The 24,427-nt window shown below is 32.1% G+C and overlaps 1 protein-coding gene across 9 annotated transcripts; it reads right to left on the reverse strand.

Annotated features, from left to right (window-relative positions):
* Positions 1 to 1,242: 1,242 nt before the first annotated feature.
* LOC127728653 (general transcription factor IIH subunit 4-like) lies at positions 1,243 to 24,326 on the reverse strand. Of its 9 annotated transcripts, none has more exons than XM_052236247.1 (14): positions 24,172 to 24,324; positions 20,969 to 21,073; positions 19,211 to 19,342; positions 16,896 to 16,989; positions 16,542 to 16,636; positions 15,593 to 15,704; positions 14,796 to 14,864; positions 14,016 to 14,099; positions 13,309 to 13,441; positions 12,932 to 12,983; positions 12,043 to 12,121; positions 9,658 to 9,705; positions 7,221 to 7,361; positions 1,243 to 1,921 (listed from the first exon to the last, which is right to left on the reverse strand). In XM_052236247.1, the coding sequence occupies exons 1-14, from the start codon at positions 24,285 to 24,287 to the stop codon at positions 1,808 to 1,810; spliced, it is 1,374 nt and encodes a 457-aa protein (XP_052092207.1). In that variant the 5' UTR covers positions 24,288 to 24,324; the 3' UTR covers positions 1,243 to 1,807. The 9 variants fall into 9 exon arrangements, with proteins under 9 accessions (XP_052092207.1, XP_052092213.1, XP_052092210.1 ...); XM_052236253.1 differs by lacking the exon at positions 1,243 to 1,921 and adding an exon at positions 1,932 to 1,988; XM_052236250.1 differs by lacking the exon at positions 1,243 to 1,921 and adding an exon at positions 1,996 to 2,053.
* Between the last annotated feature and the right edge of the window lie 101 nt (positions 24,327 to 24,427).

The raw sequence follows: 24,427 nt of genomic DNA on the forward strand, positions 1-24,427 counted from the left end.
AGACCATAAGGCATTTATATACCAGATATGGATCTTCCAGCTCTTTTACATTCTGAAATATGAAGACCTATTACCACCTATGCAGCCAGATTAATATCTATGCCCTGCATTCTGCAACATTCATTGCAGACAAGACAAAATGCATCCTAAGGCCTAAGCCCTTTTTCTGGCATTACCTTCATCAGGAATGCTTAAAGTTTACATTAGAAAACCAAGGTTGTATAACCCAATAGATAAATTTGAAGCACTGGGTACAGTTATCCAGAATGACTTAGTATCTTTAATCAAAAGTTTGTGACTTTTTATCTTAATACTGATTTTTTACTTTACACTTTAAACCCAATGAACCATTTTATGTGGGTCATGTGACCTTCATCTTATGTCATGATAACATGATCATGTTTTCCAAGGTGCACTTGCACCCAAAATTACATGGCTGTAAAGAAATAACTGGCTGTGGAAGCAGACACTTCAAATAATGTGGATGTTAGTGGTAGAGTACTCCATATGTCTAGCTTAATTTGCTTGACTGAACCTAACTATCAAATCAAAATGATTTCATTTTCTTAACTTGGAAATACATCCATATTGCTTTTGTTTGCTAAAAAAAAGGATATTAAATTATGAACAGGGGCACATTTTAGTGTTGTTGTAAACATTCTATGGAGATATTGCCAATGTCTGTATAAGGAGGGTGGTTAGATGAAGACGGAGTCGACGAGTCAGTTAGTGTGGGGGGCGTCTCTATTGCATTGGATATTGAACTTTGTGGAGTTGTGATCATCTGAGCCTCTTCCTTCAGAACGCGAAGCAGACGAGTCTGGCTTCAGTTCGAAATAAGAATATATATTTTTCTGCATGACTCTAACAGCTTCATCAACACTAGTTATAAGACTGTCAAGCCAACATCCGGGATAGATGGAAAAGACAAAAACAGTCTCTGAATGATAAACAAATATCACGTTCCATAATAGATAATAGATGCATCATGTTAATACCCCTCCCACTCTGTCCGATTGACCAATACCTATATGTTAACTTGTCCGTCTCTCTCTCTCTCTTTCTCTCTTTGCTTTTTTTTTTTTTTTTTTTTTGGTGAAAACGACGTGGATGCACATGCTGTGGTGCCCCTGATGTAAGATGTTAGGATATTCTTTAAATATCAACAAAAGCTGCATAAGCTATCAATTGCCTTAGACAAGGATGTTGCAAATTTTTTGCCAAATTTTAATGTGAACTATGTTTTAGTTTTTCAGTTTATTCAAGTGGTGAATCCAGTTCTTTCCGTTAACAAGAAATTGTTCTTGAAATGAAAATCAAATGAACAATTCAAATTTTGTTCATTAGATGAACTTTACCAAATATAAATAATGAAAGATATGCATTCAAGGATATAAGTATGCATTTAGTCATATAATAGTATTAAGGACTTTCAATACAAAGTATAGATAATGCATCAGATGTCAATTTCCACTATCATTATGGTATAAATTCAATATTTCTGAAATAAACGATCAAGTAAATATATTTGGATCCTGCCTTCACATCATATTCATAAATTATAATTGTTGCAAAATAATTTTGACAACATGTATAAATCAAGCCATATTTCTCAAGACTTGACAGTATTACTTATTTCTGAAATGTCCTCATTACACTTCTTGCTTTACACAAAAATATGGAATCTCAGATTAGAGTAACAGGCTCTAAAGTCTTTGTCTTCTTGTCACAAATTTTCTGCTATAATGGGCTAGCCCAATCTTAGTCTGTTCCTTTGTAAACAGAAATGCATGCATTTTTATGAATTTCAACTGTTGGACTGTTTTTGTCTTTTCCAAAATCTTTTGACATCATCATGACCAAATCGTGTGACAACCATGACACGTTTCTCTGGACTGTCCCATACACATACTCCTAAATCCTGTAACATAAAAAAAAAAGATTATAGTTAAACCCTCTGGACTGTCTCATACACATACTCCTAAATCCTGTAACATCAAAATAAGATTAAAGTTGAACCCTCTGGACCGTCCCATACACATACTCCTAAATCCTGTAACATCAAAATAAGATTATAGTTAAACCCTCTGGACTGTCCCATACACATACTCCTAAATTCTGTAACATAAAAAAAAAGATTATAGTTAAACCCTCTAGACTGTCCCATACACATACTCCTAAATCCTGAAACATAAAAAAAAAGATTATAGTTAAACCCTCTAGACTGTCCCATACACATACTCCTAAATTCTGTAACATAAAAAAAAAAGATTATAGTTAAACCCTCTAGACTGTCCCATACACATACTCCTAAATCCTGTAACATAAAAAAAAAAAATTATAGTTAAACCCTCTGGACTGTCCCATACACATACATGTACTCCTGAATCCTGTAACATCAAAAAAAGATTATAGTAAACCCTCTGGACTGTCCCATACACATACTCCTAAATCCTGTAACATAAAAAAAAAGATTATAGTTAAACCCTCTAGACTGTCCCATACACATACTCCTAAATCCTGTAACATAAAAAAAAAAATTATAGTTAAACCCTCTGGACTGTCCCATACACATACATGTACTCCTGAATCCTGTAACATCAAAAAAAGATTATAGTAAACCCTCTGGACTGTCCCATACACATACTCCTAAATCCTGTAACATCAAAATAAGATTAAAGTTGAACCCTCTGGACCGTCCCATACACATACTCCTAAATCCTGTAACATCAAAATAAGATTATAGTTAAACCCTCTGGACTGTCCCATACACATACTCCTAAATCCTGAAACATAATAAAAGAAATTATAGTTAAACCCTATGGACTGTCCCATACACATACCCCTAAATCCTGTAACATCAAAATAAGATTATAGTTAAACCCTCTGGACCGTCCCATACACATACTCCTAAATCCTGTAACATCAAAATAAGATTATAGTTAAACCCTCTGGGCTGTCCCATACACATACTCCTAAATCCTGTAACATCAAAATAAGATTAAAGTTGAACCTTCTGGACTGTCCCATACACATACTCCTAAATCCTGTAACATCAAAATAAGATTATAGTTAAACCCTCTGGACTGTCCCATACACATACTCCTAAATCCTGTAACATCAAAATAAGATTATAGTTAAACCCTCTGGACTGTCCCATACATATAATCCTAAATCCTGTAACATCAAAATAATATTATAGTTTAACCCTCTGGACTGTCCCATACACATACTCCTAAATCATGTAACATAATAAAAAAATAGATTATAGTTAAACCCTCTGGACTGTCTCATACACATACTCCTAAATCCTGTAACATCAAAAAAAGATTATAGTTAAACCCTCTGGACTGTCCCATACACATACATGTACTCCTGAATCCTGTAACATCAAAAAAGATTATAGTTTAACCCTCTGGACTGTCCCATAAACATACATGTACTCCTAAATCCTGTAACATCAAAATAATATTATAGTTTAACCCTCTGGACTGTCCCATACATATAATCCTAAATCCTGTAACATCAAAATAATATTATAGTTAAACCCTCTGGACTGTCCCATACACATACTCCTAAATCATGTAACATAAAAAAAAAAATAGATTATAGTTAAACCCTCTGGACTGTCCCATACACATACTCCTAAATCCTGTAACATCAAAAAAAGATTATAGTTAAACCCTCTGGACTGTCCCATACACATACATGTACTCCTGAATCCTGTAACATCAAAAAAGATTATAGTTTAACCCTCTGGACTGTCCCATAAACATACATGTACTCCTAAATCCTGTAACATCAAAATAATATTATAGTTTAACCCTCTGGACTGTCCCATACATATAATCCTAAATCCTGTAACATCAAAATAATATTATAGTTAAACCCTCTGGACTGTCCCATACACATACTCCTAAATCCTGTAACATCAAAATAAGATTATAGTTAAACCCTCTGGACTGTCCCATACACATACATGTACTCCTGAATCCTGTAACATCAAAAAAGATTATAGTTTAACCCTCTGGACTGTCCCATACACATACATGTACTCCTAAATCCTGTAACATCAAAATAATATTATAGTTTAACCCTCTGGACTGTCCCATACACATACTCCTAAATCATGTAACATAAAAAAAAATAGATTATAGTTAAACCCTCTGGACTGTCCCATACACATACATGTACACCTGAATCCTGTAACATCAAAAAAGATTATAGTTAAACCCTCTGGACTGTCCCATACACATACATGTACTCCTGAATCCTGTAACATCAAAAAAGATTATAGTTAAACCCTCTGGACTGTCCCATACACATACTCCTAAATCCTGTAACATCAAAATAAGATTATAGTTAAACCCTCTGGACTGTCCCATACACATACTTCCAAATCCTGTAACATCAAAATAAGATTATAGTTAAACCCTCTGGACTGTCCCATACACATACATGTACTCCTGAATCCTGTAACATCAAAAAAGATTATAGTTTAACCCTCTGGACTGTCCCATACACATACATGTACTCCTGAATCCTGTAACATCAAAAAAGATTATAGTTAAACCCTCTGGACTGTCCCATACACATACTCCTAAATCCTGTAACATCAAAAAAAGATTATAGTTAAACCCTCTGGACTGTCCTATACACATACATGTACACCTGAATCCTGTAACATCAAAAAAGATTATAGTTAAACCCTCTGGACTGTCCCATACACATACATGTACACCTGAATCCTGTAACATCAAAAAAAGATTATAGTTAAACCCTCTGGACTGTCCCATACACATACATGTACTCCTAAATCCTGTAACATCAAAAAAAGATTATAGTTTAACCCTCTGGACTGTCCCATACACATACTCCTAAATCCTGTAACATCAAAAAAAGATTATAGTTAAACCCTCTGAACTGTCCCATACACATACATGTACTCCTGAATCCTGTAACATCAAAAAAAGATTATAGTTAAACCCTCTGGACTGTCCCATACACATACATGTACTCCGAAATCCTGTAACATCAAAATAAGATTATAGTTAAACCCTCTAGACTGTCCCATACACATACTCCTAAATGATGTAACATAAAAAAAAAAGATTATAGTTAAACCCTCTGGACTGTCTCATACACATACTCCTAAATCCTGTAACATCAAAATAAGATTATAGTTAAACCCTCTGGACTGTCCCATACACATACATGTACACTTGAATCCTGTAACATCAAAAAAGATTATAGTTAAACCCTCTGGACTGTCCCATACACATACATGTACAACTGAATCCTGTAACATCAAAAAAAGATTATAGTTAAACCCTCTGGACTGTCCCATACACATACATGTACTCCTGAATCCTGTAACATCAAAAAAGATTATAGTTAAACCCTCTAGACTGTCCCATACACATACTCCTAAATCATGTAACATCAAAATAAGATTATAGTTAAACCCTCTGGACTGTCCCATACACATACATGTACTCCTGAATCCTGTAACATCAAAAAAGATTATAGTTAAACCCTCTGGACTGTCCCATACACATACATGTACTCCTAAATCCTGTAACATTAAAAAAAGATTATAGTTAAACCCTCTGGACTGTCCCATACACATACTCCTAAATCCTGTAACATCAAAAAAAGATTATAGTTAAACCCTCTGGACTGTCCCATACACATACATGTACTCCTGAATCCTGTAACATCAAAAAAGATTATAGTTTAACCCTCTGGACTGTCCCATACACATACCCCTAAATCCTGTAACATCAAAAAAAGATTATAGTTAAACCCTCTGGACTGTCCCATACACATACCCCTAAATCCTGTAACATCAAAAAAAGATTATAGTTAAACCCTCTGGACTGTCCCATACACATACTCCTAAATCCTGTAACATAAAAAAAAAGATTATAGTTAAACCCTCTGGACTGTCCCATACACATACTCCTAAATCCTGTAACATCAAAATAAGATTATAGTTAAACCCTCTGGACTGTCCCATACACATACATGTACTCCTGAATCCTGTAACATCAAAATAAGATTATAGTTAAACCCTCTGGACTGTCCCATACACATACCCCTAAATCCTGTAACATCAAAAAAAGACTATAGTTAAACCCTCTGGACTGTCCCATACACATACTCCTAAATCCTGTAACATAAAAAAAAAGATTATAGTTAAACCCTCTGGACTGTCCCATACACATACTCCTAAATCCTGTAACATCAAAATAAGATTATAGTTAAACCCTCTGGACTGTCCCATACACATACATGTACTCCTGAATCCTGTAACATCAAAATAAGATTATAGTTAAACCCTCTGGACTGTCCCATACACATACTCCTAAATCCTGTAACATAAAAAAAAACTTATAGTTAAACCATAAAAAATGACTTGAGTACAGTGAACACATCAGATAATTTGTCCTTATTATGTTCTGCAAATTCATATTTTCTTACTTCCATTATCTCTGAATAAATCCTCAATTGTGGTCTGGATAATGTATTCCCAAGTAGATTGATCAAAACTTGTATACTTTTTCCTATTAAAATGTTCTTTAATGAGCTCTTGTTAAACACGTGTAATAGGTAACGAAAATATCAAAATGGAGACTGATACCAGCATTAGTTTAGAGAAGCCAAAATGTGTAAATTAACAAAATAATAAGTTTAAAATTTTAATATAATGATAATAGTAAACTTTTGTAATAACATGAACTTCTCTTGTGTTTTCAATGACACTGAAGTTGGTATACTAGGATAATTTTTCACAAGTATTTACCTCTTTTTTTTTATCTTTCTCATACATGTAAAATAATAAATATGCTTAAGCTTTTGAAATATGATATGTCATATTGACTTTATTTAATATAGCCTGCTTACGTTTTTACTGAGCACCATATAACAGATTTAACAAAAAAAATTACTTCAAAAAGTATATGATCTCTGTCATCTGATGATAGAAACTTGGTTCATAAGTTTAATATCAGGGTTACTAGTTATTTTACTGTTTATACAGCATATACATTGAATAACAAGATTTTCCCAACTGTACTCTCTAAAGGCATTGAGAGAATCTCATCAGCATTTGCCTTTATTAGTATTATTGTAAAGAAGGGAGTATCACTTGAAGTAACTTATATCTAGTTAAATTTGAGTCTCTTTAAATTTTCCAAAGTATTTATATTGAACTCTACCTTTGCATAATCCCTTAGTAGTTCAAAATCTGTTTGTGATAAGAACTGACTGTAAAGAACACCATCTGTAAACTTGAACCTGTTCCTCTCCAGTTCCCAAAGTCTGATCTGGTCTGTTATTGCTGGTGGTATCACTGGATTCTACAGTAAATATAAACCAGATCTTAATATTCCAAACTTATCCACATATTGTTTCTCCAACATTACATATAGATTCTACCACTGCATCAAGTGTGATACAATATGTATCCACTCGACAGTTAAATTTTCAAATTTAAAACGCAAAGCTCACTGAGCGTTCTAAATATTTTAAAAGTTAACTGTCTAGAGTGAATAAACATCATATAGCAAGAGATTTGGTGGTGAAATCTGTTTCTCTAATAATTTTAGACCATATACAGACAATCTTAATCTTTCTTTTTGAATGATCTGCAAAAAGATATGTTCTTTCTATGTGACATCATCAATCGTGGTCACCTTTTTGTATTACATCACAATAGGAATTTCAGAGGAAAGCAAGAAAATTTGACATCATTACCAAATTTTGCAATGAAGAACTGAGATCATATAAACCACATGTTGATTGAATAAAAAATAATCAACAGGGTTGGAAAAGGATAAATCAGGTAAGAATTAGAGAAAACAATATATACACATTAGTAAGTAGTATAGTAAATACAACCCATACCTTAATATTCAAAACTTATTCACAAGATCTTTCTCCATTATGACAACAGTATATACATATTAGTAAGAAGTATAGTAAATATAACCGAGACCTTAATATTGAAAACATTATTCAATCACTTTATCTCCAATATAACAATAACTAGACATATTGTGTATGCTTGTTCATCATATCTAGCTGATCTATTTGCTGTTTTCCTGTAATATATTCTAGTCTTAATAAAATGCTTCGCTGAGCGCAGCTGGATACGACCGCAGAGGTCCAACCCTGAACAGTTGGGGCAAAAATGGACACAATATTCGTGCTTGATACAGGTCTGAATTTGGATTAAAAAAAAAAATTCTTTCCCTCAAGATATGGTCATAATCTTAATTCAAATTTCCAATGGAGTTTGCAACCATAATTACCAATTTAAATACATCATAAAAGTCTTAAAATAGAAAATGACATACATAATCATGGCTAAAATTAATATTCCTTTAATAGTTACTTCTAAAAATTAATTGACAGCTAATCACCTCAAGACAATACAACATCTTTATACATAATTTAAAAGCAATGTAAGGGAGGTAATCCAATTTTTTTTTAATACTTTAAATGTATTTGGATTACCTCCCTTACACTGCTTTTAAATTGTCCATTAACCAGGAAACCCTTGTTTTTCCCCCTTTTTTGCCCCTAATTCCTAAACGGTTTGAGCCATAACCCCCCAAAATCAATCCTAACCATCCCTTTGAGGTATGGTAACTTGTGGTATAATTTCAGAGCGATTCATACACCGTTCCACAAGATATTGTCTGGAAACTAGAAGAATGCTTTTTTGGGCCCTTTTTTGGCCCCTAATTCCTTAACTGTTGGTACCATAACCCCCAAAATTAATCCCAACTTAAACTAAAGTTATTGTGAGAATAACCAATGTGTCTTTGGACGACGACAACGCCAACATCATACCAATATACGACCGCAAAAAATTTGTGCGGTCGTATAAAAATATTGGATGATAACTAATATTTGACTCTTATGTTCTATTTTTTGTCATATTTTGATTGATTAGCAAGAATAAAAAAGATACAAACTTTATATAAGAAATCCAAAGGATCATTTAGCCCAAATTTAGTTAAATTGGTCTAATGGTTTCAGAGGAAAAGATTTTTTTTAAAAGTTTATGAAGACAACACTGCCAAGTGATGGCTATTGGTGACATAGGCCATACAACCAGGCAAGATAAAAACAGTACATAGGTAAGGTCAATAATTCTAGTACTGTCTTCCATCTCACGGGATGTGTCATGATTCTAAACATAATGTTAAAGAAAAGAGTTATATAATGTTATAAACAATGAAATGTCAAAAATCTCCTATTAAAATGTTTCCTTGAACATTAGGTTCCAAAATTGATTCACACATGCACAGTATTGGTTGTAAAACAGTAGATGTTCAAAATTTTCGATATATAAAAAAAAAAATTCAGGTGTTTCCTTTCACCTATTGTTAAAGCAGCATGTGAAAATATGTTAACAGACCTAGAGATGGTATACAAATCACAACAATGCTATTTTCTTTTAATGCTTAATATTTAATAATTTTATGATCTTTTAAACATAACAAAAAATCCAATCCAAGTTCCTTTCATTCAAACTGTAAATTTGTGTTCAAAATTAAAGGAAGCTTGTAAGAAATTGTAAAGAAAAAGCAATGACAACTTATTAACCAATTAAAAGGAAAACTTTTTCCAAAATTTAGTACTTACATTTTTCAACATCATAGGATGGACATGGCTTCTTAAAAAATTTACCATCTGAAACATAATTTTCAACTTGTTAGTTTTGTGTTCTTCACTCTATGATCATTGGTTTCATTTGAGAGCACACAAAAACTTGAACCATACAAAACAATAATCATAATTATCCATCTAAACACTGCACACTATTCAAGTCTTTATTACATCATAAGATTTTTAAATATTTGTACACACTATACATATTTCAGTTTGGCACAATTTCCTTACAAAATGACTTCAGAGGAAACAATCATGCTCAACACTGCTATTACAATGCTATATTTACCATAGCTCAAAACTTTAAAACCAAAATTTGCCAAACTGATTTAACTGGCACAATTCAAACATCTGTTAACAACTGTAAAGAGATGAAAATCCATGTGACCTATGTTAGTACTGTTAAGATGATACAACATGCTTAAAGTTAAGAAATATTAATACAAGAGTGCACATGCTGAAATGTCTTGCCTGCTTTACTGACCATTGATTTAATGTTGAAAGTTTTAAAGATAAAGGTTTTACTACAAGTATCACATAAGCTTAACATTTTTAAAGATCCATGACAATGAGCTCAAGGTCAGATAAATCCTGTTGGACAGACATATGTACACCTTACAATTATTCCATACACTAAATAAAGCTGATCTATTGCTATTAGTATTTGAAAAACAGACCAAAATACAAAAACTTAACATTGACTAATTAGTAATTAACCATGAAAATGAAATCAAGGTCAGTTGATACTGGCTGGACCGACATGTACACCTTACAATCATTCCATGCACCAAATATAGTTGACCTATTGCTTAACATAGTACTTGAAAAATAGAGCAAAACACAAAAACTTAACATTGACCAATGAAGCATGAAAATGAGGTCAAGGTCAGATGAAACCTGCCATACTGACATGAATCCATCACCACATATAGTTGACTTACTGCTTAAAGTATTTGAGAAACAGACCTAATCATGTAACTTTAACCTTGATCACTGATTCATGAAATGAGGTCGAGGTCAGGTGAACCCTGTCTAACTGACATGTAGACATTGCAAGGAACCCATATACAAAATATAACTATCCTATTACTCATAATAAGTGAGGAATTCACATGTCAAAAAAACTATAATTTTTTTCAAGCAGTCGCTGAACCATTAAAATGAGGTCAAGGAAAATTGACATATTACAGACGAAAACTTTGTAACATCAGGTATCTGCATACAAGGTTTGAAGCATCCAGGTCTCCTACCTTCTGAAATATAAAGGTTGCCAGATAGTAATCCCTGTGTCTCGCATACTGAGACTATCTTTGCAGGCAAGAAAAAAACCATATTGATTGTCCTGTGTTTTGTTACAGTATAGAGATTGTCATTTAAGGTTGCATTTTATTACACAAACCTTAAACCCCCAAAAAACTAACAATGTAAATCATGAAGAGTTCAAAAAACTTTTGTTTCCATGTTTTGTGAAACTAAGTTTTGTTGTGAGATGTCTCACTAAAAACTTCACCAATGATTTCACCAGCCTTAACCAAAATTAAAGTCTTTATGACATGACATTTCACATTAATCATTGGGGTTTTGTTCTTTCCAAGGGAGATTTTCAAGAAAAGTTAGCTGAAGGTTGGACATATCTAATAATTTATCATCCGGAAACCAAATCTTTTGCTCAAATTTCAGTATACCAAATGCTGATGTGACCTTGATCTTTGACCTAGCAACCTTAAAAATAATAGGGGTTTACTTCACTCTTTTGGGCATGATGAAAGCTAGTATATTCCCCAGAAATTAAAATGTTTATCTATGGACAGCAATCATCATATCAGTGCCAACTATTTTGCGACAAGACTAAATATATTATAGTGTGTTCTTATGCTGTGCTGTAACACCACTGTCCCAGGTAAGGGGGAAGGATTGAGCGCTCACAAACATGTCTAACCGTGCCACATTCTTTATGTGCCTGTCCGGAGTCAGGATCCTGTAGTTCAGTGGTTGTCTTTGGTTAATGTCTGTCATATTTGTTTCTTGTAAATTGTTTTGTTATAAATTAGGTCGTTAGTTTTCTCAGTTGAATTGTTTCATACTTTTCATGTCAGGGCCTTTTATAGCTGACTATACGGTATAGTTTTTTCTTATTGTTGAAGGCCGTACAGTAGCCTATAATTGCTTACATCCACTTCATTTGAACTTTGGTGGATAGTTGTCTCATTGGCATTCATACCACATCTCCTTATTTTTATAGAAATATGAACTTACAAAATAAAATCTAAAAAGACAAAACTCATTTGGGTAAAATTTGTATGTTATAAAATATCAAATCAAGGACAACATGTAAATTAAAAAAATCAAGAAACAAACCTGTTCAGCTGTGATTCCTCTAGCAAGAGCATCTCTGATACTAGTCCTGGTCAAGTTTCCTATGGACATTGTTGGAAATCTGAAGGTTAAAGAGACAAATGTTATGTTAATGTAAAAACCACAAAATAGGATAAACTCAAATGTCTTAAATACTCTGTCACGTAACTTGGTTGTGAAGTCAAACTAGAGATATCATATCATTCTGGTAAGAAGTACTGGAGAAATGTGTGACAAATATAGTTATAGATATTGTATCAGAACACAACAAATAGTGTCTGACAGATCTGAAAAGTACTCACACATTACAACTTGTTCAGAGTATCCTATCAAATAAAAGAGTAGAAATTTACTTTTTTACCAATAAGTAAAATTCTTATAGCAAATCTAGTCATCTTTTTATGAGATATAATTCTGTCTTTGTGTTTTCCATGACAACAAAGCTATGATTAAAAAAAATGTCAATTCAATATTGTTACTTGCTATAATAAACCTTCATTGTATGTTTCCAAATTTAACTTATGAATGTTGTCATGTTCAACCAGACATTATTCTTTTTCCACATTTGCAGAAAATATATACGACTATATATAAAATTCAAAGATTAAGTTGGGGGAATCCCAGATTAATAAAGGATTTTGGATACTCTACATGTTTATATTGATTGATTGATTATTGTTTGCTTAGTATCTAGATTATCTTCAGATGTCCTTTGACTAAAATTAATACATCACTTAAAAGGTGAGTTACACATAAAAGCTTTTATCATTTCCTGAAAAAAAGTACTGACAATGTATGTATGTGATATAAGCTTATGTAACACAACCTATATTTGCGTTATGATATACAGTGTTATAAGCACATGTTAGCTTTGTGTTTAGTATTAAATTACCTGTATAACATTTCACAAAACAATGCTAACAAAGCAACTTGAAGTGGTGAATCTGAAAAACATGTGAGTAATGCTATCAGACAACAAAATTTCAATTTAGACTTTGTTAATATTATATCCAAATATACATGTATAGATCTACCTTATTATCAAAACATGTTCTTATATAATTTTTTATGACATTTCAAAAAAGTAATTTAACAGATATATGCTTTGAATTACAATGACTTGTGTCAATAACATACCTATTGAATCTGAATGTATATATACTAAGGACAAGACAAGATGCCAACTAAAAATAAATGTTGTTTTGAATTTTCTGAACTTTGAACCATTTCTTTTAATATAACAATATTATTATGGAATTGTTTCTTTACCTGTGTAGGCATAAACTCTGTAATTTGTTTCTACTACTAAATAGCCAGACCTCTGTGAATCAGATGATAAGCCAGAAAGTCCTGAGGCTAAGTTAATAGCCAATAATGTTGGGTAGTATCTGTTGGACTTTCTCTACAATATATAAATAATGCTCATGATGGACAATTCACAACAAATAAACTAAACATACTTACAAAATTACATTATGTCTAGAAAAAAAACCAAAAAACAAGGAACATGTATGTAAAGAAAAAAAAAATGGTACGCAATAAATTCTTTTCTAATTCTGATAACTGTTCAATATCATAGGTCAAAACCTATTTAGTAAGTGTAGGTAATTTTTTAGAAAAGTGATTTCTTGCTGTGACTGTATGTGTGTTTTCTGTTAAGTTGATAATATTTTATTTTTTGTAAACTTGAAGATATTGAATTGATATTGGTGACCAGTAATCAGTTTGATAATGGTATTATCAATAAACAGAATAACAGTAGTCTTGACAGAAATTATCTCAAGTATCTTAGCTTGTTTTTCTCGGACACACTGCCATGATTTGTGAGTCTACTCTCAGTACAATTTTCATTCTGTAGGACGGATCAAACAGAGTTATGTCTTTGTTTATTAAACTATTCTAACTGTGTTAATTTATTACTGCGTTTAAACCACTACCCACTACTAAAATAAGGAGATGGTAGACCCTTCACAAACCTTTCTCTGATAAACTAAACCAAATTCCCTCAGGTGCTGCAAAAATTTCAGCTGATTTTCTGTCATTCCTTCTGTTGAGTAGTCCTAATAAAGAAAAAAATATAATGTTGAAAATTCATTTTAAGGATCTTCAATATGCACATTTACATTAGCTTCCAGAAAATCTATTTAAAAAAGTGTATACTAACATTAATTAAAACCAAAAATAAATTTAACACCTATGAGTTTGAATGTCCCTTTGGTATTCTTCGCCTATCTTTCATGCAAAACTTGAAAGGACTTTACCTAAATGCTTAGAACAATCTTCACAAGAACATTTTTAATTCTAAGTTAACTTTTAACAAATGAAATAAATACCATTTTTTTTCTGAACAATAGAATAGAAGGGGGCAACCAGATACAGAAGTTTTAAAATAAATCATAAAGTTTAAAATGTTGCTTTGCCAATAAATTTGACAATTTTTTACTCCATTTATTGTATTTACAGTTTATATTACAAATGCTTTATTTATTAATTATTGGATTACTGACCTTTACAGAAAATGTAATTCGACTTGTTTTATTTTTATTATTCTCCACTAACCAGTAATCACACTGATTATCTAAAAGAAACACATTTACAATTTTTAAGATGTTTTTTTCTAGTTTCGTAACTTGTTTGTGATGCTTACATTAGTTTACTGCAGCAAATACAGACCAATGTCAAGGCAATGGATAAAAGCTTATCCAACAGACACAGATAAAAACAGGGTACTTTTCAATAAGAATTTATTCCATTACCTTTCCAAGAGTAGAGAAGCTCAGTTGAAACAAAAATGACAAACATTCTATTAAGTCCATTCCTCTTTGCTGCAAAAAAATAAACAAACATTGGTTATCCATAACTACAAAATTCTACTAGTTTACAAGAAATTCTTTAAAAAAATCAAATAATCATTACAAATTTGATGGATTTTTTTCAATGCAAAAATGGCTTAAATATAAGTCATTATTATAGATAAAAGATGTAGTGATAAGTTATAAATTAATTGAAAAGATTCTGGCAAAAAAAAACCATAAAACATCACAAGACTGTTAGGTTAAAATCAACAAAATAAATGAATCAATTATATAACATCAGATTACTGATCTGCAAAGGAACACAGACTTTTTAAGCACTAAATAACATTTATGACACAGCTTTAACATAAAGGTACAATGTGTAACTACTATCTAATATTTGATTTTAACCCTTCATACACCAAGTTCATTAATAGTCAACAGGGGCGGATCCAGAAATTTAGGTATGGGGGGGGGGGGGGGGGGGGGGCGCAAACTTCAATTTCAGCTGAGCGGAGGCGAAATTTTTTTTGAGGTAAAATTATCTAAATATTCTTTTTTAAGCTGAGGACAACCCATGCTTTGCAAATTCTAGGGGGGCGCACGCCCGCCACGCCCCCCCTGAATCCGCCCGTGGTCAAGTTATTTGACACTTCGTGTTAATTTTGTTTCCAACTTACCTTAAATTATTTTTAAAATAACACATACCTTCAATATACAAGACAAAAGCTATGTACAAAAAGAATTACTGTACATACCTCAACAGTTTCAAGATACTGGAGTACAAAGTACCAGACTTGAGAACCAGTTTCCATCAATAAAAACTGAAATCCTTCTGGTGTGATGGATGGCAGAGGCTCCATACTATCACTGAAAATCATAATATTATATAAATTTTGAATATCCTTTTTTTTTTGCAAAAGACATTACAGTTCCAAATTTTCAATTTTGAGAAAGATAAAAGCTATCAAAGCAAAAAAAAGAAAAAAGCACAAAAAGTGGGATTTAATAGAAAATAAAACAAAAAAACAGAAAAGGCTGCGCCACTTTTCTTATACAATCCCAATCATCTCTTTCCCAATGAAAAATTCAATGTGTCTACAAAGCCTTGGTGGTCTTGTGTTCGAGTTCAGGAGGTCATGGATTCGATCCCCAGCCAGTAAAACCAGAAACATGAATACTTTGTATTGGCTTCATTGCCTAACATGCAGCAAAAAAAAGAGTAAGAGCAATGACTAGTCTGTTCGGTCCAGGTACGGTGGCATGTCTCCTTGGAAACTTAAGTTAGAGTGCAGAAACAACAAATTTAGCAATTTTTCAATTTATAAACGGACATAACTCAAAAATGGTGAAAGTGATGCCACCTAAATTCGAACTTCACCTGTATTTGGTGGAAGGAAGTATTGTGTAAAAGTTTCATACATTTGGTAGAGGCAAAGTAAAATTAGACTGTGGAAACTGCAAATTTGCCAATTTTTCCATTAATAAAGGGACATAACTCGAGAACAGTGAAAATGATGCCACACATATTCGAACTTGATCTGTGTTTGGTGGTAATAAGCATTGTGTATTAGTTTCATAACATTTGGTTGAGGAAAACTTAAGTTTGAGAATGGAAACTACAGAAAGATGGACAGACGTGCAGACAAGGGTAAAACTTAATGTCCCCTCCATCGCAGCAGGGGCATAAAAAGTTGGAATACAAACCTTTTCATTAGACCAGCATGTAATAAGACATCAATGATATCCCTGCTGACTCCCTCTGTACCCTCAGTTGATCCCACCATAAAATGCAATACACACTGTAAATATACACATATATGTATAACATCAGTGTTATAGGAGTGAAAGGCATGCAAAAAGTTTAATTTGTTTTTGGCTTAACCTGTACTAGAGATTTGGCCTTTTATAGCTGACTATGCAGTATGGGTTTTGCTCATTGTTGAAGGCTGTACAGTGATCTATAGTTGTTAACTTCTATGTCATTTGGTATCTGGTGGAGAGTTGTCTCATTAGCAATCATACCACATCTTCTAATTTTTATAATTGTGTAATTGATACCTCCCATCTTTCCAAGGCATATTTATCTAGGAATGGTATGTCTTTGGAATGTTTGTCTGGTGGAAGCTGTTCTCCTGAAGTCCATGGATTTCCCCTGAAAATATAAATATAATGTTGCCATCTTTTGTTTATGCCCTAAATCATTTTAATGTCAGCAAAAAATAGAAGAACTTTATCATCCAATAAAATCTATTTTACTTTCAAATAAGATTTCTTTAAGCTAATTGTATTTGTAAAATAGAAAACCTCTGAGTTACAGCTACATTAATTTATTTACTGTGATAGTCTGTCCCACCTTAATATCAAACAATGTTATTTGTGCAAAATACTGCATATTCAGGTATACAAGTCAAAAATAACACACTCTAAGGGCGGAACATTGTAATCAATTCTAGGTCTAACTGCTTTGATAATTCAATCTTTATTCATTCTAGTTATCTTAACAGTGTTAAAAAGATTCAAAAGATTCAAAGATTTTTTTTCAAAATAGGGTGTACATCGTGTTCCAAAGATAGAAATTGCAAAATAGCTATTTTGTCCTTATCTTCTCCATATATATATATATATATATATATATATATATATATATATATATATAATAAACTAACAGAAAATGAATGGAAAATCTTCCCTATCTTAACAAAGGAGACTGTACCATACATTATAAACTTTGAAATCTAAAGGACATGTCATGACCTATAATTTGTTAAATAAGTATACGTTCTTTTTCAGACTGCATCTATTTATTTATAGCCCAAATAAGGAGTAAAGAAATCCTGTAGAAAGCATTTTAAAATATTCAAATTTGTTCATTATTAAAAATGTATATAAAATGGATTAAGTGAAGTTTTTTCTGAATTTCTCCAATGGATTATTGGTCTTGCAACTATAACAAAAAGCATGTTTTGTATGATGTGCTTCATACTACATGTAACAAGAGTGCACACCCTGAAATGTCTCAACTGCTGTAATCATCATCATGATTGATTTATGTTGAAAGTCTGTAATATGAAGGTTTTACTACAAGTAACAATACACTTAACATTATCAATGATTCATGTACATTGTAAATGAAGTCAAGGTCAGAGGAACCCTTCCAGATACTGACAGACAATCATACCATGCACCAAATATAGTTAGTCTATGTAGTATCTGAGAAACAGACCTAATTATGAAAATTTAACATTGACTAATGAAGCATTAGAATGAGATCAAGGTCAGGTAAACCCTGTATGACGGACATGTAGACCTTGCAATAATCCTATATACCAAATATATTTATCCTATTATTCATAATAAGTGAGTACTTCAAATGATAAAAAAACTATAAAATTTTTTTAAGCAGTCCCTGAACCATGAAAATAAGGTCAATGACAATAGACATATGACAGACTGAATTTTGTAACATAAAGCTTCTGCAAAATAGTTTACAACTGCCACTAGATAGTAATCCCTATGTCTCACATTCTCACCCAAATAAATTACAAAAAGAAGCATTGAATTCTTATGATTACATTTTTATGCTACAATCATTAATTTACCAGTTAGAACAAACCTTTTGTTTGTTTTTAATGCATTTTCAAAGTTGTCAGGGAAAGCACATGCAGTCACAGATGTTGCATTTCATTCAGACATAAAATTTAACTTAGGAATGCCTCAGACAATCAAAATTACGGAATCGTATGAAGCTCCCAAGTAATGTAATTATTAAGTTGTGTTTAATAGTCAGTTCAGCTTAAATATTGAATTTCCTCTCTATTAATTTGAATAAAAGGAGATGTTGGGTATATATATTAATGAGCTAGTTACCCAAAAATCAAGACATTTATAGGTTAAAAAACCATCTTTTACAATACACAAAAGTCTATACAATATGACAAGTCTAAATCTCCCCAGGTATAAATGTTACAGTGAAAAACAAATATCAACCAGCAACACAAAATTCCCTTATGGAAATAAAACATTAGGATATGACTATAGACAACCACTGGGTAACAGACTTGGGATAGACACCCAAACAAGAATGTCTGCTTTATTTCAAAGTAAAATTTAGAATTTGAAGTATGAAACATAATATTGGAAAATAGGTCTTATATTGACATCCCTGGTTATTTGATGATTAAGCAAATGATTGAAAAATCATGGGTGAGATGACAAATAACTAGATGTGAACCATAGAAATCATGTCAGTATAAAGGATGATGTATTTTAAAAAATGATGATTTCGACACTGCTTGAACATAAATTTAGGTTACAATAAATCAGTATTACATTTACATGTGTAAAAGATAATTGTATATTTCTTTCATGTTTACCCTCCAAGTAAGGCTATTTTCATATTCTTTCTAAAAGTTTGATTCATTTTCCATCCTTGAAGTCCACCAGTCATAGTCTCTTCGTGCCATACTCTCAGGTCAGTTAATGCGATTATTGCCTGTTTCTGTTCACTGTAATTTAAAACATAAGTAACAAAATTCAGTTCTTTCTGAAAGACCAGCATACATTAACACTTTTTTATTTTACAATGTATTATAAACAGATGTCTAATTTTATACTTTTTATTGATCTATTTTGGATAGCTAGTGTTGGTAGGTTTCTCACATTTTGTTTAAGTTAAGATTATTATGTTTTACCAATGGGTGATACATGTATAGCACTTCTACTGATCATGCACTAAGTCTTGCTTCTGTCATGCGATTCCCTAAGTTTTTATTTGTTACCTTAATTTGTCCCTTCTAAATTGATTTACAAGATTTGAACATCAGTTAACTATTATTGACTCATACTTCTTTTAAACTAAGTTTTACTGTGCGTATTGCTGTGTGGTTGTTTATTCTACATTGGCTAGAGGTATAGGGGAGGGTTGAGATCTCACAAAACATGTTTAACTCCAACGCATTTTTGCACCTGTCCCAAGTCAGGAGCCTCTGGCCTTTGTAAGTCTTGTATGTTTTTTAATTTTAGTTCATTTATATGTTTTGGAGTTGAGTGTGACGTCCATTTTCATTGAACTAGTACACATTTTTGTTTAGGGGCCAGCTGAAGCCCACCCCTGGGTGTGGGATTTTCTCGCTGTATTGAAAACCCATTGTGGCCTTCGGCTGTTTTCTGCTCTTTGATCGGGTTGTTGTCTCTTTGACACATTGCCCATTTCCATTCTCAATTTTATTGATTTATCAAAATTTACATATCCATTGATGCTTTACAAAATGGGAACTTTTGGAAACAGTGTAACAAACTGTAAACATAAAAATAAGATGTTGTATGATTGCAAAAGAGATAACTCTCCACCAGAGACCAAATGACATAGAAGTTAACAACTATAGGTGTCAGAGTACCAATTCACTCCCTCCAATTTAGAACGTATGTAAAAGTAGCCCTACTCTGACACAAAATAGTGCTTTTGATGTCACTGTTTACTTAAACTAACCAACAAATTTGCAGAAATGAAACTTTTGGTGAAAGAGAAATATATTTAGACCATTTTGAGTCAAAATTTACTTGTCTATGAGTTTGCATTAAAAATTGAGGATTAATGCGCTCCATAGTATACTAATTTAAGATTTCCAGAAAACCAGGGGTTATTTTTATTAGTACTTGTCTTATGAAAGGCAGTTCTTTCTTATAAGACTTTAAACAGCAGTTAAAAATTGGCATGTAGAAAGGTGATACATGTACAATTCAGGATATACATGTACCTGGTTTCTATGAAGTAAGGTAAATTTTTAAAAAAGCTGTGAAAATTGCAAAATTTGGTTGAATAGATAGTGATTTTGAATTGGTGGTCTGACAACAGTCACCCCGGTACGGATGTCAACAATGAGCAAAGCCCATATAGCATAGTAAGCTATAGAAGATAACTTACAGCCTGATTTACATATGTATGTACAAAAACAATAAACAAAAAACAAATATGATATACAGCAACAAAAGACAACCACTGAATTACAGGCTCCTGACTTGGGACAGCCATATATAGAACAGGAAGAGTACTTGCAACATGCATGGTAAACAGATATCTCCAACTATATAAGGCTTTAAATGTCTTTGGTCTTACAGAATTATACACTTACTCTTGGTATTTGGTGTTAACCCACAGGTTTACCACAGACTGTGAAACATGTTGTTCAATAAATAACATCCGCATAACATAGTGCTTGGATAAATCTGGTAGCTGTCTGAAATTGAAATAAAATGAAATGTGCATACCGGTACTTACAAATGTAGTATAATGTACATTTACAATGTACACCAACAAGCCAGAAAAAATAACATTCTGTAATTTTTACCTAAGATTTTTTTTAACTGTAAGTGTTACTCTCTACCTATTACAGTTCATTCAAATTGTAAACCAATTCAGGGCCAGTTGCAATTTATTTTATCAAATAAAACAGTCCAACTGGTCAGAAATTTTAACCAACTGCTGTAGAAAACCAGTCAAGTCAACAAAGTGCAGGGTGATAAAATAAAGCTTACTTAATCATATATATAAGACTTTAATTCCACTAAATGTATGGAACATATAATTATTCCATGAAGCACGAAATGGCATACATATAAATATTTCATGAGGTACGAAATGGCATATACATCAATATTACATGAGGTACAAAATAGCAAACACATATTCCATACGAAATGGTTTTTCTGGGGTACAAAATGAGGTGTTTTAAACACTCAGGCACCGAGACAAATCATCACCAGGACAATTCTACATAGGTGTTTGGTATCTTTTTTGAGCACGCAGATTGTCATTAACATTTACATTATTATAAATATTTTAAAAAATTGTCATGATGGAAAATATTACTATTACTTCTTATATTCCTTTGACATTGTGAAAGTATAGGAAATTATTAAGTGTTGACAATTTTTTTATGTTCTGGGCTTTTATTCAAAATGGCTTGCAAGTACTTATAAGTTATGGCTTATAATGTTAAAACAATAAAATATAGTTTACAGGTATTTTGTCATATTTGTTAGAATTGTGGGGATGAAACAATAACCCAAGCTGTACACTATTAATCTTCATTGAGAAATTATGAAAACTCATTATAAGGCCACACCAATTTGATTAATAGTTTCGGACAAAATCTCCAAAAAATAAGGGGCGAGCGAAATTATTTTGTTTTTATATATTTCTTGAAAATGTTTTTTTTTAGGCGAGTGCTCTACAAGTTAAGCGAGCAGTATAATTTTTTAAAAAAATTGTGTGATTTAGAAGTTGTACAATTTATGTACATTTGTACATGTCATAACTGGGTTATTTCATAGAAAAATGAGGAGCAACAGATGCTCTAATGCATATAATTTGATTTATTGGTGCCTGTACCATGTCAGACTTTCTTGTCTCACTGTGGTTTAGTTAATTATGGTTATTTTCCTCAAGTAAGCTTTGTCTATGTGAATTTTCATTTAAATCCATGTATGTATTTAGGAAGCATAGCAGATGCAGTTTTACAAGAGGAAGTATGTTAGTTAGGTAAATGACACATGTTGAATAAAATAAAAATATGTGTATTTATCCAAAAAAATGCCCCTGAAAGATATTTGATAGTTTTCATCTTTGGTAATGATTATTTATTGCAATTGTTGTAGTTCGGTGTTTCTGTTGTTCTGTTGTTTTCCTCTTATAGTTGATGTGTCTCCCTCGGTTTTAGTTTGTTACCCGCATTTGTTTTTGCATAATCGAATTATGACTATTGAATAGCGGTAAACTACTGTTGCCTTTATTTATTGGCTGCATGACATCCAGTTGGAACTATTTATGCAAATTTAGGATCAAAATAATGAGTGAGGTGAATATTTCTTGCATTGTACTAAAACAATATCCCAAGTAAGATAGTTATATTGCTATACATGTAGATCCAAATGTATTAAAACATTCCCTTAAAATACCTGACACCCCATTCACATGCATTTTTCTTACTGAGCAAAATACTCTTTCCTTTTGCTCCTAAAAGCTGTAATGCATTTAAAACTCTTTAGCTTGACTAGAAGTGGTTGAACCAATTACACACCCCTAATTATTATGAGCATGCCAATCACAATAAGGCATCACCTTGGTCTCATTGGAACTCTTTATTAGACTTTAAATTAATTCCCGCCAACAAAAGAAGAGTTCTGCTTGCATGCCAACAGACTAACAAGGGGATATGGGGTTTCATCAACATCAAATACTTCTGTGATTTTTTTAAAAGTTCATGGGAATTTACAATTCATTTCATCCAAAAAATATATAGGTCTATGCCTGTTGAAACAAGGATCAGGGGTGATGATGGTTCTAACAAATATTGATGTGTTTGTGGTCATCTAACGAAAGATTCTAAATTTTTGTATCCTAGGACAGGTCTTTAAAGGTAAAACGTGCATTTCAGATAACTGTGTGTTCAATAGCTACTTGTCCACGGCAATGAGCTGACACAACTGCATGTTGGCATCCCAATTTTTGATCTTTTATATACAAATCGATTATCACACGTGCGTTTAAAACGATAGGAGCATTATATGCAACAGAAAAGCGTCTATGTGAAAAAAAATTTCAAGGAGAAACTAATTTTGGAGAGGCATGCGGACCAAAAATTTGCAGAAGTTTTTTTTTTATTGAAAAGTCAATTTCTCCAAAACAGGAGCGGGAAAATCCAAAAAACTATTAATCAAATTGGTGTGGCCTAAACTTACATAAAATATTGATTAATACATAACTACAATCAATTATGATTTCATTAAATATGTTTATTCTGAAAACACAATCAAATTTTGTATCGCATATTTTATGTTAAGATTTTAAAATCACTATAAAAATTCTTGTTTTACAGTATTGTTAAATCATTTTTTATTATTATTTTTTTCTAACTTTTAATGATAACAGGAATATATAGAGATAAAAAATAAGGTGCTGTTTTGTCTTGGTGTCGTAATGTCCCGTCAGATGCTTGAATGTCAGAAAACAGTAACCAAATATGTCATTGGAAAAAGGTGCTGAAATGTCTTGATGCCAAAGTGTCTTGTTACCAGACACGATTATAATTTGATAAATTACATTGTATAGGAAGAAAGAAATATTATAGAGAGCAACATGAGAACGAATATATGCCTATATACTAACCCAGTGGTGTTGCAACAGAGTCAACTTAATGCAACATAAGTTAAGATAAGTGATTAAAGTATGACTTTGTAATTGAGAATGGCAACACTCAAAAATATATATATATACAGTATAAAGCCAGCAAGGTTGTTTTTTTTTAATCTAGAATTGCTATTTCAATGGACATACCTAAATACAGCCAAGCAAGTCGCAGGATGTGAATATAATTTGTCTAAAACATGCCATGGTAATGTTTTTAAGTAACCATGCAAATTTTTACAGTCCAATTTTCTATTAGTTGCCATGTTTGCTCGGTGTATTTTATGATTTTTTTCTTCATCAACGCCAATAAAGATCTAATTTTCTACTTTCAAAATCTACTTATTTCAAACGCACAAATGATAAAGGACAATTTGGACTAAATGCACCTTTTACACAGGAGAAA

Source organism: Mytilus californianus, unplaced genomic scaffold (assembly GCF_021869535.1).
Source record: "Mytilus californianus isolate M0D057914Y unplaced genomic scaffold, xbMytCali1.0.p SCAF_2, whole genome shotgun sequence".
Lineage (NCBI taxonomy): Eukaryota > Metazoa > Mollusca > Bivalvia > Mytilida > Mytilidae > Mytilus > Mytilus californianus.